The following is a 26,217-nucleotide window of genomic DNA, read 5'->3' as shown; positions in this document are numbered from 1 at the left end:
GTGTGTGTGTGTGTGTGTGTGTATTTGTTGTAGTAAAAAAAAATACAGCAGTAATTAACAACTGTAAAAGTGATGTTAATTCATTGGTCAAAATGCAGTGAGATATTGTGAGCTGGATTTCTCATATATAAAATATCCCATTCATAGAAGAAATGAATTGAACGTGAGCTGCATTAATAAACTTGTACTTGTGTAACCATAACAATGAAATGAGTGTCTGTCTCTGCTGCTGTTCTTTGAATGTTCTTCAAATGAAACAACAGGAAGTTTCATCTGTGTTAAATCTGTTTATTCTCCAGGTGTGTTTAGTGAGTCAGTGTCAGTGACGGAGGGAGATTCAGTCACTCTAAACACTGATCTTACTGAAATACCTGAACATGATGACATACTGTGGAAATATGGAGCTGAAAAATCTCTGATAGCTGAAATCAATAAAGCTTCTGGAGTCTTCTCCACATCTGATGTTCCTGACGGGAGATTCAGAGACAGACTGAAGCTGGACAATCAAACTGGATCTCTGACCATCACAAACATCACAACTCAACACGCTGGAGAATATCAACTAGAGCTACGTGGAGCAAAACTGACATCAAAAACATTCAATGTTTATGTCTATGGTGAGAAGAGATTATTTGTATGCCCTTATATATTATTTTGTATTTTTTACATACTACATTTTTAAAAACATTTCACACACAAACATTTTTAAACATATCAAATGAAAAATAGGACTATTGATTAGATTTATCCAGACTTTTTAACTCATGTTTTCAGCTCGTCTTCCTGTTCCTGTCATCAGCAGGAACTCTTCACAATGTTCTTCATCATCATCATCTTCATCACAGCAGAATTGTTCACTGGTGTGTTCAGTGGTGAATGTGGGTCATGTGACTCTCTCCTGGTACAAAGGAAACAGTTTATTGTCCAGCATCAGTGTGTCTGATCTCAGCATCAGTCTCTCTCTACCTCTGGAGGTGGAATATCAGGAGAAAAACAGCTACAGCTGTGTGATCAACAATCCCATCACAAACCAGACCACACATCTCGACATCAGCAAACTCTGTCACACATGTTCAGGTACGATGGAGCTGATATTAGTTGATGTTGGTGCTGATATTTAAGTTTATTGACTGAGCTGATCTCAGTTTGATGTTTTTATTCCTCAGACTCTGTCCACTGTTGTGGTTTTACTGAAACTGTGATCCGATTGGTCCTCTCTGCTCTGGTGGGCGTGGCTTCAGCAGCTGTTCTGGTTTATGACATCAGATCCACAAGAGGATGAAGGATCTGAGGATCCTCAAATTCAAACTTTTTTTTCTTTACATTTGTTATGTGTTTTACTTTTTTAAAATTAATTTATTCATACATTCTTCATTTATAATAATGTATTTAATCATATAATAATTTACATTAATCATTCTAGTCATTTATATTCCTATTTCATAGATTCATTTATGGATTAGTCATTTATATTATTTATTTTATATTGTTTTGCCATTGTTTAGTCTTGACTGTGTTTCAAGGACTGTCTTCACGAATAAGAGATATGAAGAATGTTTTGGTATAACAATACGTTTTGAATTTGTGCTGCTCAGATGAAGTCTAAGCATTGAAACATACACAGCTAAGACTATTCAATAAACTCTTCTTCTTTTATCATCACTCCGTCTCCAGCTCTTCTCTGGGTTTTTCTTCAGTCAACTTCTTGGCTGACAGAAGACTGTTAATATACTTATTTTGAACAGGTCTTTGGTATTCGATATTACTGTTACCAGACAACAGGGACAGGGGATCTGGCATCTGGGGCTGGATCTGCATTATCTGGCGTGGAAGCATGATCTACAGTATGGATATATATGCAATAGAATTATTCATTTCTTTTAGTTTTACTAAATTTCCAAAGATGTTAAATACCTGTTTTTTGCCTTACTGTTGTGGTGTATGGAGTGAAGTAATTTAAAATAATTTTACATAAGGCAGCGACATGACATAAAATGTGAAAAGGATTCCCTGGTAAAACTTTTTTTGTTTTGCTTCAGACTACTGTAGTGATTCTGAACTGTTGCACTGAAACAGTCCATTGTACTTCATCACCTTATAATGAACTTTTCACTATTTGATTTTTTGAATTAACTATTTTTATGCTGTAAATGTGTTGATATTTAACCACCATTCAAATGTATTCTCCCTCCCTTGCAGTTACAATATAGACCTATGTAGCTATGGTAAATAAATGTAAATTCAGCTTTCAATTTCAATTATGTTGTGAATTATTAGTGTAACAAACATTAGATTTGTATTTCCTTGGTTGCTACGTACAATAATGAAACAAAATGAAAATAGTCACATAACATAAATTAATGAAAAGCTGAGAACACTGTAATTAATACTATGCTTTTCACATTAAAGACAATAAATATATAAATAAACATTAAAGAATATTAATCGTTTTGGTCACCAGATGGCCTCAGTACACCAGATTTTTTAAAATCCAGTTCAGATGAAAGCATTTGTTAGTAAAGCTTCGTTTTACAATCACAAAAAAATTAATAAATATAAATATACAAAAAATAAAAATAAAAAAACTTAAGAAAAAAAAAAGCATTATTAATTTCTATAGCTGTTATATTTGCTTTTGAACTCTAGCAGATCTGATGTCATTGAGCAGAAGAACCGCAGCAGCCACGCCCACCAGAGCAGTGACCACCAATCGGATCACAACTTCAACTGTATCCTAATGATGGATGTGCAGGGCTGTAAATAAATTAATTTAATAAATAGTCATTTTCAATAAGCTGACTTTAATTTCTATATATCTGATATTAGATGCTGATATTTTTGTCCTTTATTGTAAAAAAAAAAAAAAAAAAAAAGTTACCTGCACAACATAGCCTGTTTAGAAATACATGAGTGATTTTACTGAAGTTCATTCATTATTTGATTCATGATTTCTGGCATCTTAAGTTATCAGTTTCAGTAAAATCAACAAATAAATCCAGTGAACAAAAAAGATGCAATAGATGCTTGTTGGGTAGAAGTGACTGAGAGGCCAGGAAGGAGTTCGGAAGGCTCAGTACAACAGGGTCATTTTCCAGTTGCTCAGATTTATTAGAGACATTTTAGTTGAAATAAGACTTTGAAAGACCAGCATTTGAATACTATATCATAAAACATATCATAAGTTTTTGAAATCGCACACATTTGCAATGATACTCTCTATGATTATGAACAAAGCATACATATGTGACGTCGCCGCGCTACAGTCTTTTTTTTTTTTTTTTGACTTTTAGGAATTACAACTGCAGTCAGGGGGTACAAAAAGTAAAGCAAATAAACATACAATAAATACATATACAAATTCAGAGAAAATTTAAAGGCTAAAGATGTGAAAATGCTTACAGATTGAAACACATTTTGCAGCTTTCTTATTTTTCAGCCCCACTATTGTATTTATTTAGGTATTGCAAAATTTCTAAAAAATAAAGGCTTATTTCCTCCAAATTTACATTTATGAATACTAAATTTAGCTAACAGAAGAAGCAGATTAATTAAATAATATTCCTTATGGTAAGATTTGTCATAAGAGAAAAAAACAAATAATAAATTTTTAAAGTACAGTTGAAAGCTGGACATGATATGAGCCTTAATAAAGGAACAGAAATCTGACCAAAAACAAACTGAATGAGGACAACTCCAAAATAAATGATACAATGTTTCATTGTGTAGATCACAAAATGTACACAATGTATCAATTTCACAATTAAATCTGTTCACAAGGAAATAATTACATGGGTAAAATTTATAAATAAGTTTAAGCGAGATTTCTTTGATTTTATTAGTAATTAAGTATTTATGTGGGAGTTTCCAGATTTTAAACCATAACAAATTATCGGCATATCTATTCCAGAATGATATAATAGCAGGTCTGGAGACAATATCCCTTTGAAACAAAGCCTATATACAACGGTTATTATTTTTAATACAAGGAATAGAGAAACAGATCCGTCCTATTTCAGTATCAGCAGGATCCAATGAGTATGGAGAGAGCAGAGGACAGGTATTTTTAAGAAGAATTTTAAGACCAGAGGGGATAGCATCCATAACCACAGCAAAATCCCTAGGAGTTACTGGAATATTATATTTAGAAAGAAATTCAGAGTAGGTCAACATAAGACCATCATGGTTATAAAGTTGCCTGACAAAAATTATATCATTACAAAACCAATTCAAAAGAAATAAAGATTTAGATTTATATAGAATGTGCTTATTATTCCAGATAAAACACCTGTTAGGAGAGAAGTTGTGTTTATAGATTAAATTCCATGAAAGAAGCATCTGTTTGTGAAAATTAGATAGTTTTAAAGGAAGTTTGGTAATACTGTAGTCACAAAATAAAAGGAATTGAAGTCCACCAACTTGTGAAAAGATAAAATGAGGAATAATATTCCAGATAGATGTTGGTTTTTTAAGGAATTGCTTAATCCAGTTAACTTTGAAGGAGTGATTAAGGGTGGTGAAATCTAAGAAGCCTCCATTTTCAGTTGAGTTCATAACCACAGATTTCTTTATATAGTGGGTTTTATTTGTCCATAAGAAGTTAAATAGCATTTTATCAATAATTTTACAAGTATTATCGTTAACTGCTAGGGATAGCGTTGCATACGTAAGTCTCGATATGCCCTCTGCCTTTGTGATCAGTACTCTCCCCCTCAAGGATAGGTCTCTTAGTAACCACTGATTTAACTTTTTCTTTGTTTTGTCAATGACTGGTGTAAAATTAAGTTTACATCGTTCCTCTTCATTCTTTACGATCTTAATGCCTAAATATGTGATTTCATCTTTAATGGGAATATTACAAATTGACAGAAGATTACTGCTTTTAAGGGACATTAATTCACACTTATTTAAATTCAAGTAAAGCCCTGAAGCTTTAGAGAAACTGTGGATAATATTAAGGGCTAAAGGTATTTCCCCTGCATCTTTAAAAAAAAAGGGTAGTGTCGTCTGCTAATTGGCTTATGATAATTTCTCTGCCAACTGCAGTGATTCCTCTTAAAGGGCTCTGTTTAACATGGTCTGCAAGAAGTTGTGAACAAAGTAAAAATAAATAAGGAGAAATAGGGCATCCCTGTCTGATACCACGACTGAGATTAAATCTGGGTGAGGTGCCATTACGCAACTTGATTGAACAATTTGCATCATAATATAAAGTTTTAATGGAGTTAAAGGTGCTGTAGGGAACTTTTGTAAAAAAATATTTTTTACATATTTATTAAACCTGTCATTATGTCCTGACAGTAGAATATGAGACAGATAATCTGTGTATAAATCAAGCTCCTCTGGCTCCTCCCAGTGCTCCTATTGCCATTTGCAGAAATCCATCGCTCCCGGTAAAAAACAACCAATCAGAGCTGCGGTCCGTAACTTTGTTTGTGTTCAAAATGTAGAAAAATGTATATAATAAGCGAGTACACCATGAATCCATTTTCCAAACCGTGTTTTTGGCTTGTCCTGAATCACTAGGGTGCACCTATAATAAGTGTTTATATTCTGACTATTTTAGATTGCTTCGGGGGTACCGCGGCGGAGTAACCCAGTACCAGAGATGTATAAAGTACTAGAGACCCATACTTGAGTAAAAGTACAAGTGCTCTATGAAAAAAGTAACTTGAGTAGAAGTTGAAGTGCTCTTTAAGCACCACACTTAAGTAGAAGTACTAAAGTATTAAAAAAAAAATTGTACTTAAGTATTGCAAGTAGTCTATTTTAAAATTTACTACTCAAGTACTGAAAGTAAAAGTAGAAGTATTGTGTTATGTAGCTATTAAAGAAAGTAGTCAAAAGTTTGAACATATTGTTTTTACTATTTCAAATGATTAACCTAAAGGACCATCACAATTCCTTTGACTGTAACTTTTTGTAAACCAAAAAAATGATTAAAGGGTTATTTCGCCCAATTTGCTAAATTATGTCATTAATAACTTACCCTCATGTTGTTTCAAACCTGTAATAAGACCTCCGTTTATCTTTGGAACACAGTTTAAGATATTTTAGATTTAGTCCGAGAGCTCTCAGTCCCTCCATTGAAGCTGTGTGTACGGTCTACTGTCCATGTCCAGAAAGGTAAGAGAAACATCATCAAAGTAGTCCATGTGACATCAGAGGGTCAGTTAAATATAAAAAATAGCAAAAACTACGACTTTATTCAGCATTGTCTTCTCTTCCGTGTCTGTCCAAAACAAAGCAGTTTGTGATATCCAGTTCACGAACGAATCATTAGATGTAACCGGATCTTTTTGAAACAGTTCACCAAATCGAACTGAATCGTTTTAAACTGTTCACTTCTCTAATACGCATTAATCCACAAATTACTTAAGCTGTTAACTTGTTCTATGTGGCTGACACTCCCTCTGAGTTAAAACAAACCAATATCCAGGAGTAATTCATTTACTCAAACAGTACACTGACTGAACTGATGTGAAGAGAGAATTGAAGATGAACACCGAGTCGAGCCAGATAACGAACAAAAGACTGACTCATTCACGAGTCAAGAACCGTTTACGAATTCGTGTCCGATTCGAGAACCGAGGAGCTGATGATACTGCGCATGTGTGATTCAGCATGAAGCAAACCGACACACAGCGCTGGACCGATTAAGTGCTAATGTTATGAGCCCAGGTAAACCGAAGGCTTGCAATCATCGCCAATGACGTCATTACGTCAAGCGCAAAAGAACCGGTAAACTGTTTTCTTCAACCGGTTTATTGAATCGAACTGTCAGAAAGAACTACTGGTGATCCGGAAACCGATGCAACCGGTTCTTCACTCGTGAACGAGTCATTATCTGGCTCGGCTCTGTGTTCATGTCTCTCTTCACAGCAGTTCAGTTCAGTCAGCATGCGCAGTCTTCTTAATCGCTTGATTCGCTCAATGATGTGCCAGCTTCATCAAACCTGCCATCTACAGTTCTGGCAGTGGTAATGTGGGTAACGAGTAACGATGCAGCACATAACAAAAATAACGGAGTAAAAGTATTAAACTCATCGAAAATATGTACTGAAGTAAAAGTGGAAGTAGGGGAAAAAATAATACTCTAGTAAAGTACAGATACCGCCTTTTAGTACTTAAGTACAGTAGTGAAGTAGTTCTACTTCGTTACTATACATCTCTGCCCAGTACCTTTGTGATTCTTCATAGATATAAACAGAGAGAAGTAGTTCCGGCAACGATGTTCTTCCGCAAGACGCAAGCAGTGCTGTTTATTAACCGCTAGAGTGTCACAAGTTACCTACCGCAGCTTTAATAAAGAAATCACAAATCATGAAATGATGTTCAATAGTATCGAAGGCCTTATGGAAGTCTAAAAAAAGAATGAAACTCTCCTCTGGATATAGATGTGGGTAATCGATGAGGTAAAGTACCAAGCGAATGTTATTTGAAATGTGTCTATTACGCATAAAACCTGACTGTGTGTAATCGATAATGGAATCCAGGGTTGTCTTAATTCTAGAAGCTAATATGGAGGCTAAAATTTTATAATCATTATTAAGTAAGGAAATTGGTCTCCAACTGTCTAAAATTAAAGTGTCTTTTTTTGGTTTGGGAATTAAGATAGTTAGGCCTTGTGTCAGGGTAGGCGGGAGTTTACCATACTCAATAGATTGTAAGAAGAGTTTTAAAAGGAAAGGAGCAAGTTCTTCTGAGAAGGTTTTATAGAATTCAGAGTTTAAACCATCTATACCAGGGGATTTATTCAACTTGAGTTCTGTAATAGCTTAAAGGACTTCATTTAAAGATAAAGGACTATCACAATATTCTTTTTGAGCTTCACTTATAGTTTTCGAATTAGTAAGACTATCTATAAAAACAGAGGAATTATCCTCATTAAATCTTGAATTGTAGAGGGTGCTAAAAAGGTTGAACAGTAATCTGCAACGTCCTTTGAATCACTTGTTATTGTACGATTAATATTCAGTTGCACAATTGTATTTGTTTTTGCATGGATTTTTTCTAAATTGAAGAAAAATGCTGAATTCTGTTCACCTTTTTCCAACCATCTCTGTCTAGATCTAATGAAGGCACCCTCTGCCCTCCTTTTATAAATATCATATAATTGGCTTTGAAGTGTGAATAATTCAAGATATTCATTGTCCGACAAGTTTGGTGATTTATGAGTAAATTTATGAGTACCTATAGAGTAGTACTGCATCCTTCATAACTCCAGAAAGTCTTTAGTTTTATTATATTCATAAGAGAAAGATAGTCTGTACCGATTTTTCCCGGAAAAACACGAGCGCCTGGAGGCGTGACGTGTGGGCGGAGCTAAAGAATCACGAGCGCCAGTAAGCTTTTGCGTTGAGAGCGTTTGGAAGCTGTGACAGCTGTGAAGGCTGAAACTGAACGAGAGCAGCAGCAGCAACGACTCGCTCCGAGTGGGGCTCGAACCCGGGTCTCCGATGGGAGGCGGACGCACTAACAAGGAGGCAGAGATATTTTAAGCAGTTTTACTCACCGCATGTGGTTCCAACACACAATCGTGACCCTTTTCCGTTGGGATTGCATCATCCTTAAGAAATAAACAATACGCAAATCCGTCGTCAAACTGGGCTTTGTTTGTAAAACAAGCATTTTAGAAATGCAGGGAACAAACACAAACACTTGCACAACTCCGTTGATGCTCTGTAAAAATAAACTCCATCCACTGGTCCCTTAATGCTGTTTTTCTTTTGGTAATCTGTGCAGGGTTGTCTTGCCCTGGCAACCAAAAACACACTCCTTTTGTGACATTTCGCGACGCTCTCGCTCTGATCAGTGATTGTCTGTTGTGCTCTCAGTGCTCTGCTATACGGGAGCGTGCGCTCTTCCGGCAGAAGTGCCTCAGGACCCATATAAGGAAATTCTGCTCCATCTAACGTCACACAGAGCCATACTCGAAAAAAACTTTCCGAAACTTGTGACAGACCGGAAGGATTATTTTTGGAACAGAAATACTCCTTCAAACGTACAACTTAATTTTTGAAACTTTGTCCATGTTTAGCATGGGAATCCAACTCTTTAACAGTGTAAAAAACTCAGTATGCATGAAATAACATTTCACCACCCCTTTAAAAAAGCTGTCAATCAAAAATGTACTTGTCGGGCTCGGGCCGAAACCTGTCGGGCTCGGGTCCTGTCGGGCCTAACTTTTAAGGCCCGATTACAGCTCTAGTACCGGGGCCTAAACGGTGCCTGAACCGATACTTAAAAAAAAAAAGAACCACAAAAAAAAAAAACTATGGATAACATTAAAGAATATTACAAATATTTAAAATAAATCCATAGCTTTCCCACGCTCCTTGGATGCACTAATTTCTCAAGTTGTGCTTCCCTTAATCTAAGGCTAATAAATGTATTTCACAATCTGGGTCATTATTTAATACAAAACCACACATAATGTTTCTACTGTATCTCTGTCAATCACTCTGATATTTAGTTAAGATGAGTGCTGTCTGTCAGTGTCTTAAATCAGTTCTGTGAATTACTGGATGCTCAGTCTTTATAAAGTAGCAACAATGTCATTTGTAAAATACAGTACTGTGCAAAATCTTAGGCACAGTAGTATTTTCACCCCAAAAAGGGTTTTAAGCCAATTATTTATATATTTTGCTGTAGTGTGTCTGAAGGATATGTCAGTTTGCCATTCATTTTAACAATAATCTAGTGTGATTTTGCAGTCTGACAACTCTTTTTATAGGACTTATAAATCACTGTTTATAAGTCCTGTACAATAGGTTTAAATCCATCCAAGGTTATCAAAATATCATTTTAAAATTACCTCAATTCTCAGAGATCCCCAAACGGTTCGCGCAAAGCTGTTCAAAAGATTCAGTTTCCTTAAACCCCACCTTTCGGTAGCATACTGTGTTCTGATTGGTCAACTAACATAGTCAGTTTTGATTGGTTGTTCCGCACACAACTTCATGGTAAACAATGCGTTAGCATCTTTTTGGGGTGAATTATGTCTTATTCCTCTCATCGTGAAGCAAACAGTAAAATAAAAAACTTGAACAGTCTCGCTGCTTTTTCTTCTGTGTGGGCGTATTTAAGCTGCGCGCTTCAGTTTGAATCTGAATAGACATTTGAATTACACTTGAATTACATGGGAAGGTGGGTGTGGTCGGGGTGCACCAGTGTGCAGGATTGCACGAGTGTAAGCTAGAGAGAGAAGGAAAATAAAACGAGGAACACGTTCGGTTAAATCCAGTCTGCATTGTGTCAGTTATTGACAAATCTACATGGTGTCAGAAGAGGTCGAACATGGCACAAGGTCTCCGCTGTATTGATCCGCTCATCTTCGACGAGCACATTGCTGACAAGTGGAGCAAATTCGAAAAAGAATGGCGCATATATTGCAATGCTGGTCTATCAGACAAATCGGAAAAGGTGCAGGCGTACACTCTGCTGAATTTAGTGGGCCCCGACGCGGTGGAGAAATCCGAGGCTTTCACGTTTGCAGAGGGAGAGGACAGAGAAGATCCCGAAGTATTACTGAAAAAGTTTGCAGAACTCTGCTTGCCTACAAAGAACATTATAATGGACAGACACGTCTTCAACACGACTAATCAAAAACCTGGTGAGTCCATTCAGTCGTATGTCTCCACCTTAAAGTTACTCGCAAAAAAATGCAACTTCAGAACTTTAAATGACGAGCTAATCCGTGACCGCATTGTTTGCGGGATTGAAAGTGACGGCGTGCGGGGAAATAGCTGCTCCGTGAAAAAAAACCTGACGTTGGACTCCTGACGTTGACGTTGCAGTTAATATATGCCTGTTATATGAGCAATCTGAAAAGAGCACAAAAGAACTGAAAAACGAGACTGAAGTATGTGCAATACAAGAGCGCTGCATAAATTGCAACAGATATCACGTCCCTGATAAACTCAAGTGCTCTGCTTTCAGTAAACAGTGCAACAACTGTGGAAAATGGAACCATTTTGCAAAATGGATCAAATAGATCAACTCCATCATACAAAACGGGCCCACAGTCACAAACTCATGATTACCATCCCAAACGAACTACTGCACAATTCAGAAACTATAAGCGTAATTGGGTGAATGAATTAGGCACGAATCTGGATGCCCCTCAGGACACCTTCTATTGTGAGACAGTGGATAATGTTTCGCAGAAAGGTGAAATATTCACAACAGTGCAACTGACACACGGGCTTGGCCAATTGAAACTTAAGGTGGACACAGGTGCCAAGTGCAACGTTATATCCGCCCACCAGTTATATCTCATCGCACCCTCAGCTCACATAAACACTACTGAAAAAGTCAATCTCATTGCATATGGTGGGCAAACCATCAATACTGAGGGCACAACGATACTGGATTGTGAACAAGGCCAACTAAAATTCCATGTGGTAAATCGCAATGTCAGACCACTACTAGGATTGCAAGACAGTATAGCCATGGGTCTGATACAGTTAGGACCACATGTGCATGCTGTACAAAACCAAGAACCAGAGGTACAAGAGTTCAGTGATCTGTTTGACACCACAGTGCTTCAATAGTATGTTCCTGCACAACCGGAGGCTGCAGATTCAGGACCGCAGATCTGGGCCGCAGTTCTAGGACCCTAGTTTTTCCTGACAGCGCCACCTACCGTACTGGTGAATATAGCGATGGCTGCAGTTTCAGGAACGCAGTTCTAGTATCCTGTTGGTTTAGTTTGCAGTCACGTTACTTTGTATATAGCATCAATATATTAATCTAAGTAGTATTTGTTTTTAAATGTGATTTTTGATTCAAAATGCAGCAGAGTTTAATTACTAAGTGTGCTTTGAGTCACAATTTTAAATTTAAACATGAATTTACACAAAATATAAATTAAATGTCAATTTTGTAAAATGTATGTATATCAATGTTAAAACAATTGTAAAAAATGAAGAACCTTAAAAGTCTTGAATTGTCTCTTGAAAAGTCTCTTGAATTATACAGTATATTGATTCACTTCCTTAAGGTGAATTAGCTCATTATCAGGTAAGTTAAAGTTGGAATCAGTGTATGGAGTCACTAAATTACTGCCAATATTTTAAAAGTTGTTGAGAGGCAAGACAAAACACAAGAATGATTCAAGAATGTTTATTTATATACGTACATACATACATAAATATATATATATATATATATATATATATATATATATATATATATATATATATATATATATATATATATATATATATATATATATATATATTATAGTACAGACCAAAAGTTTGGACACACCTTCTCATTCAAAGAGTTTTCTTTATTTTCATGACTATGAAAATTGTAGCGTCACACTGAAGGCATCAAGGGCTATTTGACCAAGAAGGAGAGAGATGGGGTGCTGCGCCAGATGACCTGGCCTCCACAGTCACCGGACCTGAACCCAATCCAGATGGTTTAGGGGTGAGTTGGACCGCAGACAGAAGGCAAAAGGGCCAACAAGTGCTAAGCATCTCTCGGGGAACTCCTTCAAGACTGTTGGAAGAGCATTTCAGGTGACTACCTCTTGAAGCTCATCAAGAGAATGCCAAGAGTGTGCAAAGCAGTAATCAAAGCAAAAGGTGGCTACTTTGAAGAACCTACAATATGACATTTTCAGTTGTTTCACACTTTTTTTGTTATGTATATAATTCCATATATAATACCACATGTGTTAATTCACAGTTTTGATTCCTTCAGTGTGAATCTACAATTTTCATAGTCATGAAAATAAAGAAAACTCTTTGAATGAGAAGGTGTGTCCAAACTTTTGGTCTGTACTGTATATACATGTCATTTTTGTGACAACATCACAACAGCACCAAAGTGAACCCCTTCTTCATCAGTTGCTGCATGGATAGAATGGTTGTAGGCTTCAACTCTAGAGAAAGAGAGAGCGAGAGACAGAGAGAGATAAATAAGAAACATTTGTTTAACATATTCAACTGGAATATATATATATATATATATATATATATATATATATATATATATATATATATATATATATATATATATATATGAAAAATGGAAGCCCTTGCAGCATGTGGTGCATCTCTTCAATTCGGGCAGGGATTTCCCTTTTTGATTGTTATATGTATCTTGGAAAAGAGAGAGTGTACTTAGAATATTTTGAGATCATGAAAATATCCCTGGTGCCTTTTTTAATTATCTGTCCTACAATGAGCCTAATCGAATCCATAAAATCACTTCATATTGGCCATGCAGAACATGACAGAAACTAACACATGATATCAATGGACTGTATGTGGAGTAGACCTGCACATTAGGCCAAATTGTAACAAACTATTAAAATTGCCAAATGCCTCATTTGTCATTGCAAAATAATGCCAAAACAACAGGCAACTAGACAGTCAGTGCAGTTTAATTATGAAATATATTTTATACACAAATATGGTAAAACAATGACTATTAAGCCATTATTCACACTAATACATTAAGCTGCAGGTAAATCTAACAAACCTTACATCAACCATGCTCTTGTCATCTGATAAGTTTAATTAATGTGCAGGCTAGATTCACTTATAATACTTCGTCATTAAAACACAATTAGGATTTATGAAATCATAGCCACGAATTAACGTCGTAGTAATTAATAAAACTAGCTCACAAATTCTTAATTTGGTGGGAATTAATTATTAATTCATAGGTAAGCAGTTCTCACTATGTAAACTTTGCACCGTTTAAACGTTATAAAATAAAACTTAATTAAATATCGATACTCACCGTCTGATTGCTGTCCACGTCGTCCACCTTTAATTAGTGTTGATTCAGTACAGTAGGTGGCGCTGTCACAAAAATACTAGGGTCCTAAAGCTGCGGTCACAGAATTGCGGTCCTGTAACTGTAGCCTCAGGTTGTGCAGGAATACCCTTCTCCAGTGCTTGGCAAACTGCCTGTTGTTTATCACATGCGATTAGACATGTCAATAGCGCCCTCTGTCTGTGCACCTAAGAAAGTGCCCATAGCAATGAAAGGGAAAGTCATGGCATAGCTTGAGAGAATGACTACATTGGGTGTAATCACCCCTGAAACCGAAGCCACTGAATGGGTGTCTGTCATGGTCGCTGCCAAAAAGAAAGATGGCTCTGTAAGAATCTGCATAGATCCAGTGTATCTCAACAAGGCACTCCTAAGGCCCCACCATCCACTGAAAACCATTGAGCAGGTCATCGCTGACATGCCGGCTGCCAAGGTTTTCAGTATTCTCGACGCAAAATGTGGATTTTGGCAAATCCCCTTGGACGAGGCATCCTCGAAGCTGACCACATTCATGACGCCTTTTGGCAGGTACAGATTCCTGCGCATGCCGTATGGAATTTCGACTGGCAGTGAAGTGTTCCAGCGATCCATGGAGCAGCTCTTTGATGCACAACAATGTCAAATTGTGGTAGATGACATACTAGTCTGGGGCTGCACACTACAGGAACATGATGAGCGACTGAAACAGGTACTCCACAAAATCCACGGCAGTAACATGAAATTAAACCCTGACAAGTGCAAATTTCGTGTCACCTCACTTTCCTACATAGGCAATCTCCTGACTGCTCATGGTGTCAAACCCGACCCCGACAAGACCACAGCTATTCGCCAAATGCCAAAACCTGAGGACAAACAGGCCTTACAACGATTTCTTGGTATGACCAACTACTTATCATAGTGATATTACAGGCCCTTTACGTGAACTGTTGAAGCAGGATGTGGAATGGTCGTGGCATGAGCTGCAGGATGCCGCTTTCCAAAAGCTGAAGGATGCTGTGTCCAGTCCCCCAGTTCTGCAATACTTTGATGTCACCAAACCTGTCATCCTTTCAGCTGACGCATCCCAACATGGACTGGGTGCTTTGTGTCTTCAGCAGGGCACTCCTGTTGCATTTGTTTCACGTGCCCTAACGCCAACTGAATCTCGGTATGCCCAAATCGAGAAAGAAATGTTGGCATTAGTATTTGCAACTAAGAAGTTCCACGACTTCATCTATGGTCGACCTGTCACCGTGGAAACAGATCACCAGCCCCTCATCACAATCTTAAAAAAGCCGTTACACACCACCTCAGCACGTCTTCAAAGTATGATGCTCAAGCTCCAACGTTACAGTCTCAACGTGATTTATAAACGGGGCAAGGAACTCTTTGTCGCTGATGCCCTATCACGTGCTCATCTCCCCTCCACTGACCCTCCCCTTTCGGATGACCTGCTAGAGGTTATGACACTTCAAGTTCTCTCATCACAGCGGACAGAGGAACTCCGAACTGTTGTAAAATCTGATCCCACATGCCAAAGACTGGTTAACATGATAATGCATGGCTGGCCGAACTCCTTTAAAGAGCTCTGACATGACCACCGCCCATTCTTTTCCATGAGAGAGGAATTTGTTGTTTATGATGGACTGATTTCTCGAGGACAGAGACTCCTGATACCACCATCGCTACAAAGTTACTACATGACTCAGCTACATCAAGGCCATCCAGGTCTGGCGGCCACAAAACGCAGGGCAAAAGAAACAATGTACTGGCCCACGATGCATGATGATATCGAGAGAGCAATCTCTCGTTGTGCTCCTTGTAACGTCCTTAGACCCCATCAATCACATGAACCGATGCTTCCACCCAATGTTCCTGATCTTCCTTGGATGTTCACTGCGGCAGACATATTTGAATGGCATGGAAAAATGCATTTGGTTCTAGTGGACTCATTCTCTGGTTGGTTCGAGCTTGACCACCTACCTGATATGAGAAGTGTCACTGTAATTACAAAACTTAAGAGGCACTTTGCCGTCCACAGCATTCCTCAGACGCTCATGACAGACAATGCACGGCAGTTTGTATGTAGTGAATTTTCTGGTTTTGCACGTGCATGGGACTTTGAGCACATTCGGAGTAGCCCATATTACCCACAATCCAACGGGCTTGCAGAACGTGCAGTGCGATCTGCCAAGCATTTGCTAGAGAAATCCCATAGAGAGCACAGTGACATTCAGGCTGCTTTACTCCACTTGCGTAACCTTTCACGCGCTGACCTGCCATCACCTGCCCAACTGCTCCTCTCTAGACGGACGAGAACTTTTCTTCCTGAGCTGAAAGACAGACTGATGCCCTCTGTATGCAGCAACGTCCAGGCAGCTCTTATCAGGAGGAGAAAGGAAAGCAAAGCATACTATGACCGCAATGCCCATACCCTTCCACCCCTACAACAGGGTCAGACAGTAAGGATGCAGACGGCTCGCGGTTTCGACAAACTGGCAGTTGTACAGGGCCATGCTGCTCAACCTAACAGCTATGTGGTGACCTCTCAGGGCAGACAATACGTAAGAAATCGACGTCTGCTTCTCGGTGTTCAAGAGCCTGTGCCCACTGATTGTTCAGAAGATGATTACAGACCACTTCCACCAGTGTCACCTCTTACAAACCTCTTGTCATCTACAGTATCACCACCTCAGAGCGAAGCACCTGCCACTGGTGTTGTCGCTGAAACTGCCCAACCTGTACTGACTCGTTCAGGGAGAGTTAGCCATCCTAACCCACGTTATCAGGACTATGTAACTGGCTAAAAATGCCCGTCACAGTTATTACAGTGTTACATGTTATACTGTTTATTCATATGTTCAGTTGGTGAGTGTTAGCTTAAGGGAAGGGATGTAGTGTTGATAAATGTTATATCATAGCTGATAAATGCTATAGACCTTTAAGGGTGATGTTACATGGGAAGGTGGGTGAGGTCGGGGTGCACCAGTGTGCAGGATTGCATGAGTGTAAGCTAGAGAGAGAAGGAAAATAAAACGAGGAACACGTTCGGTTAAATCCAGTCTGCATTGTTTCAGTTATTGACAAATCTACAATATCTGTGTAGTATGTTATTTACAATATATTAACATTCTGTTGCACTTTACTTCACTGTGTATATTGTAATATTACACTTTAATGGCACCTTATATTTCTTATTGAGCTAGTCAAAATTACAACAGATAAAGTACAGTCGTCAGCTCTAATAGTGCCTTTTGACAGTTTTTTTCTCCCTTTTCAAATTTCAAATCACATCAGAAAAGCATTTATTTTAAATAAAAATGAAGGAAATAATCAAAAAGTTGTGGGGGGGGGGGCTTTATTGTCCTAATATGGTGGCATCCATTTAATAATTTGAATTAAAATTATAATTTACACTCAGTAATTATTGCATACTGTTTTATAATGTACTAAAATACTGAGGTGCAAATAATTGCCACTATTTGCAATAAGTAATATAAATAGCAGAAAACATAGTATAAATAGAATCTATAGCCATTTGCACTTAGTGTAAATAGCCACTGCCTTTCTTATTTTAATCTTTCTTATGCTATGGTTCTTGTTTATCTATTTTTTAACTATAAATTTGGACATTTTTCTTTTACTTTGGCAATTCTGCATGTGAAACATTTAACCCAATAAAGTAGTTTTAAGTTCAGTTGACTACATACAGTATATTTTCAGTGTCTGCATCCCATTTTACACAAGACATGACACAAGAAAAAAAAGTTGGCAAAAAGGTGGCAAAGTTTTAGTTATTTTCTGTTAAATAAATACGTCAGCAGTCTAGCCGACCCCTTTGTCCTCTTCCTTGCCACACACGAACTTACTACAAATACTAAAGCAATATTAAATCATTTTGAAGAAAGGCAGAAGAGCCATACAAGGAAAATATTTTTCATGTATTTTTAAATATATTATAGCATGGTGTTAGAAAAAGTGTTATTTGCTCTGTCTGTAAACTACCTAAGAGATTTAATTTATAACCAGCATTAACATCAACTAAATTAATACATTTTGTCAAGTCAAAATTTAGGTTGGCTTAGCTTGAGAAAGCATGGCCTGAACGTTTGAAGTTTTTGTCAATTTGAAAATGTTACAGTTGAGGGCTATACAGTCTGTCAGAGGAAGAAAAACAGATAATTACAATACTCTAGCCACATGAAGTGGGTCTCTTCTCTGAATTTCTTCTCACTGACAATGTCCCCAAAAAGTCATATTAAGACATATGAAGGTCAATTTAAGAGGTAACACTTTACAATAAGGTGTCATTGGTAAACACTTGTTAATGTATTAATTAACATGAACTAACAATGAACAATACATGTCTTACAGTATCTATTAATCTTTGATAATGTTAATGAAAAAGATTACACATATGATATTTTTTTGCAATGCATGCAACCATCAATGGCATTACTTACATTAATAAAGTCTTTCTGCTCTATTTTAAGACATCTTTAATGGTTCATTTTAGGCTAAATAAAAATTTGAAAGACCAGCATTCGAATACTATATCATAAAACATGTCATAAATGTTTGAAATCACACACATTTGCAATGATACTCTCTATGATTATGACCAAAGCATTCTTATAATTAAAAGCTATTTAAATGCAAATTTTTAAGAAAACAAAAGTAATATCTCATATCCACCATACCTTACGAACGTCCAGTTGATCACTCACATCACTTCCCCATGTTCTTTACTCCATGTTCTGTTAGTCCTGTTCTGTCCATGTCTGTTATCATATCCTTCCTCTCCATTTCATATTTCCTGCAAATATCAAACACATGTTCTGTGCTCCAGTGTCCACACAATCCATTCTGATGTTTCTCTGTTAAGTGTTTATTGTTTCAAATATTGTTGTTGTTTTGGTCATCATATTATTTATTTTTATTTTTTTTCAAAATCTTAATTGGCTATTTTATAATTCAAATATTTTATATTAATTTCCTATAATGGCTGGGATCCAAATAGATACAACCTCATTTCCTTGTTTTATGTTCTTGAGATGACTGTTCATAAATAGCTCCTGATGATTCTTGGTCTTATCTGACTTGAGACTATAGATGAAAATAATCTAATGATAGACACTTCTCTGATCTCTGAGTCAAACTGAAACTTCTAATGAACTCGTGAGATGTGGTTTAATCTGCTGAGTGAAAAAAAAAACAGCTTCTGCATTTCTATATTCAAATGTGTTTTTTTGTGAGTGTGATCTGCTGATGCTGCACATCTGTGTTGTGTTTTGTATTGTGTGTTGTGTGGTGTGTGTTGTGTTCTGTTGTGTTGTTGTTGTGTTGTGTGTTGTATTGTGTGTTGTGTGGTGAAGTGTGGAATAAACTCTGGAGTCAGTCTGCTGCTGCTTCAGTGCTCTTTCTTTTATCTTGTGTGGAAACAAGCATTCATTATTAGTTGCCTGCTCCTGCTAAACTTGCACATGACACCAGTTCACTAACAACTGTGATACACATAGAGCCCGTGGATATTTTTTTTTTTATTTCCTTTCTTCACATGTATATTAGTTGTTGTTGTTTTTTTTTTTTTCAGAAAAACAGTTATAATCAACACCTTTTACAATGGCATTTTATACTTTCAAGAGCAAAATAATTTTATTTAAAAAACAAAGATTAAAAAAAAAAAAAAAAAAAAAATATATATATATATATATATATATATATATATATATATATATATATATATATATGTATGTATGTATGTATGTATATATATATATATATATATATATATATAACTGAATATGTATAACCAATGCAAGCAGAAGCGTGTGCATGTGTAACGAGTGGGTGGTGCTCAAATATTATTGGTGGATGAATCACTCTGGCAGTTTAACACTGTCCTGTGGGTTCACAATCTGACACATACGTGTAAGTGCTGTTATCTGAAAATGGTTCTCATGTTTATTTTGTTCTTCTTGTGTCGTCTGCTTGGTAAGTTTTGATATCCATTTTATGAAATCACTTCTTGCTTTAGTTTAGTTTAATAGATTGCATTTACAGAGTTTAACAGAGTAATTTTTAATCAGCCAGATAATTTCCAAAATAAAATGTCACAATAATTCAGAGACAAATGATTGTGAATCATATGGCAGGTGCAATAACAGCAAATCTGTTTTATTTCAAATAATTCATGATTTGCCACATAAACAATGACACTGAATTGATGACTGATTGATCTGAAGAAGGACTGCGCTACTGTAATTTGTTGTGTATATATCTGTGCTGTTTCACATGAGTAAGCAGAGTGTATGTTTAGAAATCAAGGGCTTTAAAGATTGAACAGCTGCAGTTTTGTTCTGTGTGGAGTATTTAAGTAAAACAACAAATCTGTGTCTCTGTTCTTCAGGTGTGTTTGCTGATACAGTTACAGTGAAGTCAGTGTCAGTGCTGGAGGGAGATTCAGTCACTCTTCACTCTGGTGTGACTGCTATAACAGATGTAGAACAGATTCTGTGGAGGTTTGGATCTGAAAACACTTTAATAGCTGAAATTGATGTACTGGCCGGCATCGTCACTGTACCTGATAATGTTCTTGGTGGGAGATTCAGAGACAGACTGAAGCTGGATCATAAAACTGGATCTCTGATCATCACAAACACCAGAACTGAACACACTGGAGACTATCAATTACAGACCAGCAGTGTGAGGAAGAGATTCACTCTCACTGTCTACGGTGAGTTAAATACTGATTCATTTAACTCAGAATTCCCTTTCCACACTATTTAATGTTTTTTTCTTACCATTAATCATCAAAATCTCAAACAGTGTAATCTTTTAAACATCAAAAGTGAAATCTGATGCTTATTTTTCAGCTCGTCTTCCTGTTCCTGTCATCATCAGTAACTCTTCACAATGTTCTTCTTCATCATCATCATCATCATCTTCATCACAGCAGAATTGTTCACTGGTGTGTTCAGTGGTGAATGTGGGTCATGTGACTCTCTCCTGGTACAAAGGAAACAGTTTATTGTCCAGCATCAGTGTGTCTGATCTCAGCATCAGTCTCTCTCTACCTCTGGAGGTGGAATATCAGGAGAAAAACAGCTACAGCTGTGTGATCAACAATCCCATCACAAACCAGACCACACATCTCAACATCACTCAGCTCTGTCAACGATGTTCAGGTACAGAAGCGCTGATACAAGCATCTTTTATTCACCAAATCAGTTGATTTTACTGAAATTGATAACTCAAGATGCCAGAAACAATGAATGAAATGATTAATTAATTTGAGGCTATATCGTGCAGATATACACTTCAGTAAAAAGTTTAGTTTTTGAGTTAATCTATAGAGACTACAGTCAGCTTATTGAAATGTACTATTTATTACATTTTACTTACAGATGTACACATCCATAGCTGTGATACAGTTGAAGCTGTGATGCGATTGGTCGTCACTGCTCTGATGGGCGTGGCTTCTGCAGCTGCTGCTGTTCTTCTGGTCAATGACGTCAGATCTGCTAGAGGATAAAAGAAAACAGAGCTGTTTTAGTTTTAATTGTAAAGATTAAAATATGTGTGGTTTAATTATTTAGTGATGTTATAATGAAACTTTGCTTACCAATGCTTTCATCTGAACCAATCTGGAAAATGTTTATTACCTAAATCTTGTGTATTAGGGCCATCTGGTGGCCAAAATGATATAAATATTCTTAAATGTTTCATTTTATTATTTTTACAATTCCTAATTACACTTTTAATATGAATAAACTTCTTAATATATTATGTTGTAGTTTCCATTTTGTTTTATACTTATTAGCAGCTATCATGAAAATACAAATCTGAAATTTTCTCAGTTTAATTGAAAACTGAATATTTACCTAAAAAGCATAGATTCATCTTCGAATCTTACACAGGTCTATATTATAACAGCAGGGTGTCATAATAAAATAATGAGAATTAATCAGAATTCAGAATCAGATCTTAATGGTGGCCAAATATAAACACATTTGCAGCATTATCCAGTTTATTAAAAAGTTTATTATGAGGCAATATAAAATGCAATATAGGGACAGTTTCAGTACAACAGTTAAATGTTCAGTGTTGGGGGCTGCCCAGGACCAAGGTTGAGAAACACTGTTCTAAAGGCTTGAAGAAAAGTTCAGTTTTTAAGTCCCACCTAGAAACTAAAGTCAGCTTATTGAAAATGTCACAATTATTTGTATGCATTACTTACAGAAGTCTACATCCATAGCTGTGATACAGTTGAAGCTGTGATTTGATTGGTCGTCTCTGCTCTGATGGGCGTGGCTTCTTCAGCTGCTGCTGTTCTTCTGATCAATGACGTCAGATCAGCTAGAGGATAAAAGAAAACAGAGCAGCCATAGATATAAATATTCTGACATTTATTCTAACTTTATTTGTAAAGATGAAACTATTGTGGTCTAAAAGTGTTTAATGATGGTGAAACACAGCTTTTCTCACCATTTTCCTCTGAATTTAAACAGAAAGTGTTCATTACCTGAATCTGGTGGTTTAGGAGACATCTGGTGGCCAAAACGATGAACATTCTTTAATCTTTCATTTTCTTCTTTAATACTACACTGTAAAAAGTGATACTCTATATTTACTCAATTAAATTATGGCAACAGATTACAAGCAATATTGTTAATTACCTTTAACACATTAGAATTAATTAGAATTAATCAAATGAGATGCTTAAAAGCAATTATTCAAAATGAGTAAAATAACATGAAAAAAATAATTAATATGTATTCAAGAATATCGGTCATATCCAGCTGCAGCCTGCATATAGAGGCGGGGTTGCACATGTTAACCCGCCCCATACCTACTGTGACTGGTTTGACCATCTTTCATAGGCATACATGATAGGAAATGTGTGTGTAGTTGGTGTACACTGTTAAAAATAATACACTATATTTAATTAATAAAATCGTGGCAACAGATTACAAGCAATATTATTAATTAAATTTAACACATAAGAATTCATTAGAATTAATCAAATGAGATACTTAGAAATTAACCATTCAAAATGAGATAAAAATAAGCTAAGTTTAAACAAATAGAAACAACAACAAAAAAAAAACATTTCTTTGAGAAAGAAAAAAAAAACCACTATGCTAATGAACACTATGTTATGCATACCAGGTAGGGCTGCGCGATATATCTAACGATATCATCATGCGCATCTAATCAGTAAAGCTGCTTCCCTTATCACCGCTAAAATCTCCATCACATAATTGGAGTGGCGTTTAATAGACAGCAGAGGTGGGACTTTCAAGTCACAAGCAAGTCTTCAAGTCATATCCAAGTCCTCAAAGGGTTAAAGTTAATGAGATCATTAAGTGATTAATTAAATGATGATTGTACATTAGTGATGAACTTCTGCTGTTAACAATCAACATCACTGAAGTAAAGAGAAACACAAGAACTACAACAGAATTTAGCCACACTTCAACTGAAAAAGAAAAAGAAAAAAACACTATGTCACCATAATTGTGGTCAGGGTTTGCTTTAGGTAGTCTCTTGACCCTTTTACTAATTCAAAGCAATTTGATTCAAAACAATTTCAATATTGTTTTTGCAACAAACATGTATGCATTGCTGAATCAAAGCTTGTAGTGACAGATGATGTTATGCTTTTTCTGCTTATAACTCATGTTGACTTGGACATCATGAGATAGTCTTCTTTGGATTGTTGACTGACATTCAGCTTTTACCAGAGTTGGGACTTTCAAGTCACAAGCAAGTCTTCAAGTCATATCCAAGTCCTCAAAGGGTTAAAGTTAATGAGATAATTAAGTGACTAATTAAATGATGACTGTGCATTAATGATGAACACCTGCTGTTCTTGAGAATTACAGAGGATCAGATGTTGATGTTTTATTGGTTAAAGTGACGCAACCATAATGGAGATCAGTGTTTGCTTTAGTGGGGCTCTTGACCCTTGACTGTCATGTTAGATCTCTTTATGTAGCATTGCATGAGGTGCTGTAAAGCAGAGAGAAGAAATTAATCTCTATGTGATAGGTGGTCAGATTTCCATTAAAATAACATTAGCTCTATTTAAGTTTAGCATAATCAACCCAGTAAATCAACACTATGGGGGAAAAAAAATTAAAGTAAGTGCATACAAAAGTTGAAAAACTATACTCTGTAGACACACACAGACATCAAGAACCAGCATATGACTCTCAACAGTGGTGACAATCAACAAAATGTTGCATGCTGGGTAAAACCTTAGTAAAAACTCCCGTCATGCACTGCAGTATGAAAAATTGTCACCACTGTTGAGGATCGTGTGATAAGTGTGTTTGTCTAAAAACCTGAACTGATTGTCTCCTTTTGTGTCTTTCAACATTGAAGCATTGTAATTGTTTTTTTGTTTTTTTTTACTTCAGTTCAGTAATAGCTGAGTGTCAGTCTACTATCCAAAGATAAACACCATTTCATGATGTTCAGTCAACATGAGTTATAAACAGAAAAAGCATAAGATCGTCTGTTACTGCAAGGTTCGATTCAGCAATGCATACATGTTTGTTGCAAAAATAATATTGCAATTGCTTTGAATCAAATTGGTTTGAATTAGTAAAAGGGTCAAGACACTACTTAAAGCAAACCTTGACCACAATTATGGTGACATAGTGTTTTTTTTTTTCAGTTGAAGTGTGGCTAAATTCAGTTGTAGTTCTTGTGTTTCGCTTTACTTCAGTGATGTTGATTGTTAACAGCAGATGTTCATCACTAATGCACAATCATCATTTAATTAGTCACTTAATTATCTCTTTAGCTTTAACCCTTTGAGGACTTGAATATGACTTGAAGACTTGATTGTGAGTTGAAAGTCCCACCTCTGAAAGACAGAGCCGTAGATCGCTGACAAGCCACGCCATATCGCTCTCATTATCGAAGGCGATTCATCTGCGATAATGAACGCGATATGGCGTGGCTTGTCAGCGATCTACGGCTCTGTCTATTAAACGCCACTCCAATTATAAGCAGGTGATGGAGATTTTAGCGGTGATCACGGAAGCAGGTTTACTGATTAGATGCGCATGATCATATCGCTCGATATATCGCCCAGCCCTAATACCAGGCCAGTAGTTGGCGACTAAGAAACACAGCCCAAAAATGTAATCCACAAATTCATGTTTTAGTTGATTACATGGAGATCATACAGGCATCGTGTTCAAACGCTTATGTTGTCAAGCTACCAAAACAGAATCACTGCAGGAGAATAATCTAAATTTGGTTACCATTACGGTGGTCAGTGTTTGCTGTAGTTGGGATCTTGACCCTTAAACTTTTAAACAAAACTTTTTTGGTTGCTGTAATTGTGAGATTGCCGCTAGATAAGCCAACAAAGAGTAAGATCAGGTGGTGTTGTTTGTTTTGACAGCATTTGGTCTGGATTTCTGAGTTGGTTTTGTCTTACAGGCAACAGTTGTCCTATTTTTGAACAGCAAAAGGTGTGGACATTTAAAAAAAAAAAAAATTATTTAGGCACACAGACATCAAGAATCAGCCTGAGAACCTCAACAATGGTGACAATGAAAAACTTGTTGCACTGCATTCTGGGTGCCACCAATCAAAACTCATTTATGGATCCCATCATGCTCTCTGTCACCATTCTTGAGAATCATATGCTGGTTCTTGATGTCACTTAGTGCCAAAGAGGAAGTTTCCCTTCTCCGTCACAATTTTTTTTCTTAATCAGAATTCTTAAACTCTGGATTTCACATAAAAATCCAGGTCTTCTATTGCAGAATTACAGATGTTGCTTTAATGAATGTCAATTTGTCTCCGAGAACAGGCTCAATTTATAATGCTCAGGCCAAACAAAGATTGTGCTAAATTGCAACCAGGACCACCACAATACTCTTAGCAAGTCTAGCTGTTATAATTCAGTTACAACAGCAGTACAAAATGTTAACATTAAAAAGTCAAGGGTCAAGAGCCCAACTAAAACAAACACTGACCACTATAATGGTAACCCTATAAATGTACCCTTTTTTTCCTTCAGTGATTCTGTTTGTGAACTTTAGGTGTCTTCAATAACTCTGTTTGGGGGGCCTTAAGACACACACTTCTGAACATGATGCCTGTATCATATCTATGTAAGCAACAAAAATGTGAACATGTATAGTGTTTCATGATCGCCAGCTACTGGCCTGGCATGTATAACATAGTATTCTTCAGCATAGTGTTTTTTGTTTGTTTTCAATAAAATCAATATTTTTGTGAAAATGTTACTTAATTTTTTCATGTTATTCTACTCATTTTGAATGGTTGCTTGTAACCATCTAATTTGATTATTTATAATTAATTATAAAGTGTTAAATGTAATTAATAATATTGAATGTAACATTTTAAACAATTTTATTGAGTAAATAAAGTGAATCATTTTTTACAGTGTACGCA

General features: G+C 36.5%; 2 protein-coding genes across 2 annotated transcripts; both read left to right on the top strand.

Annotated features, from left to right (window-relative positions):
• Positions 1-299: 299 nt before the first annotated feature.
• LOC113086835 (CD48 antigen-like) lies at positions 300-1,299 on the top strand (the record flags this gene model as incomplete). The annotated part of the gene is made up of 3 exons (XM_026255512.1): positions 300-617; positions 775-1,077; positions 1,167-1,299. Coding segments are annotated over 3 exons (737 nt in total), but the record flags the coding sequence as incomplete, so codon positions are not given.
• An 18,816-nt stretch (positions 1,300-20,115) lies between these two features.
• Positions 20,116-21,558, top strand: LOC113086834 (CD48 antigen-like; the record flags this gene model as incomplete). The annotated part of the gene is made up of 3 exons (XM_026255510.1): positions 20,116-20,509; positions 20,649-20,960; positions 21,180-21,558. Coding segments are annotated over 3 exons (834 nt in total), but the record flags the coding sequence as incomplete, so codon positions are not given.
• Between the last annotated feature and the right edge of the window lie 4,659 nt (positions 21,559-26,217).

Source organism: Carassius auratus, unplaced genomic scaffold (assembly GCF_003368295.1).
Source record: "Carassius auratus strain Wakin unplaced genomic scaffold, ASM336829v1 scaf_tig00044128, whole genome shotgun sequence".
Taxonomy (NCBI): Eukaryota; Metazoa; Chordata; class Actinopteri; order Cypriniformes; family Cyprinidae; genus Carassius; species Carassius auratus.
Note: the sequence above shows the minus strand (reverse complement) of the source record. Positions and strands in the feature narration are given on the sequence as shown.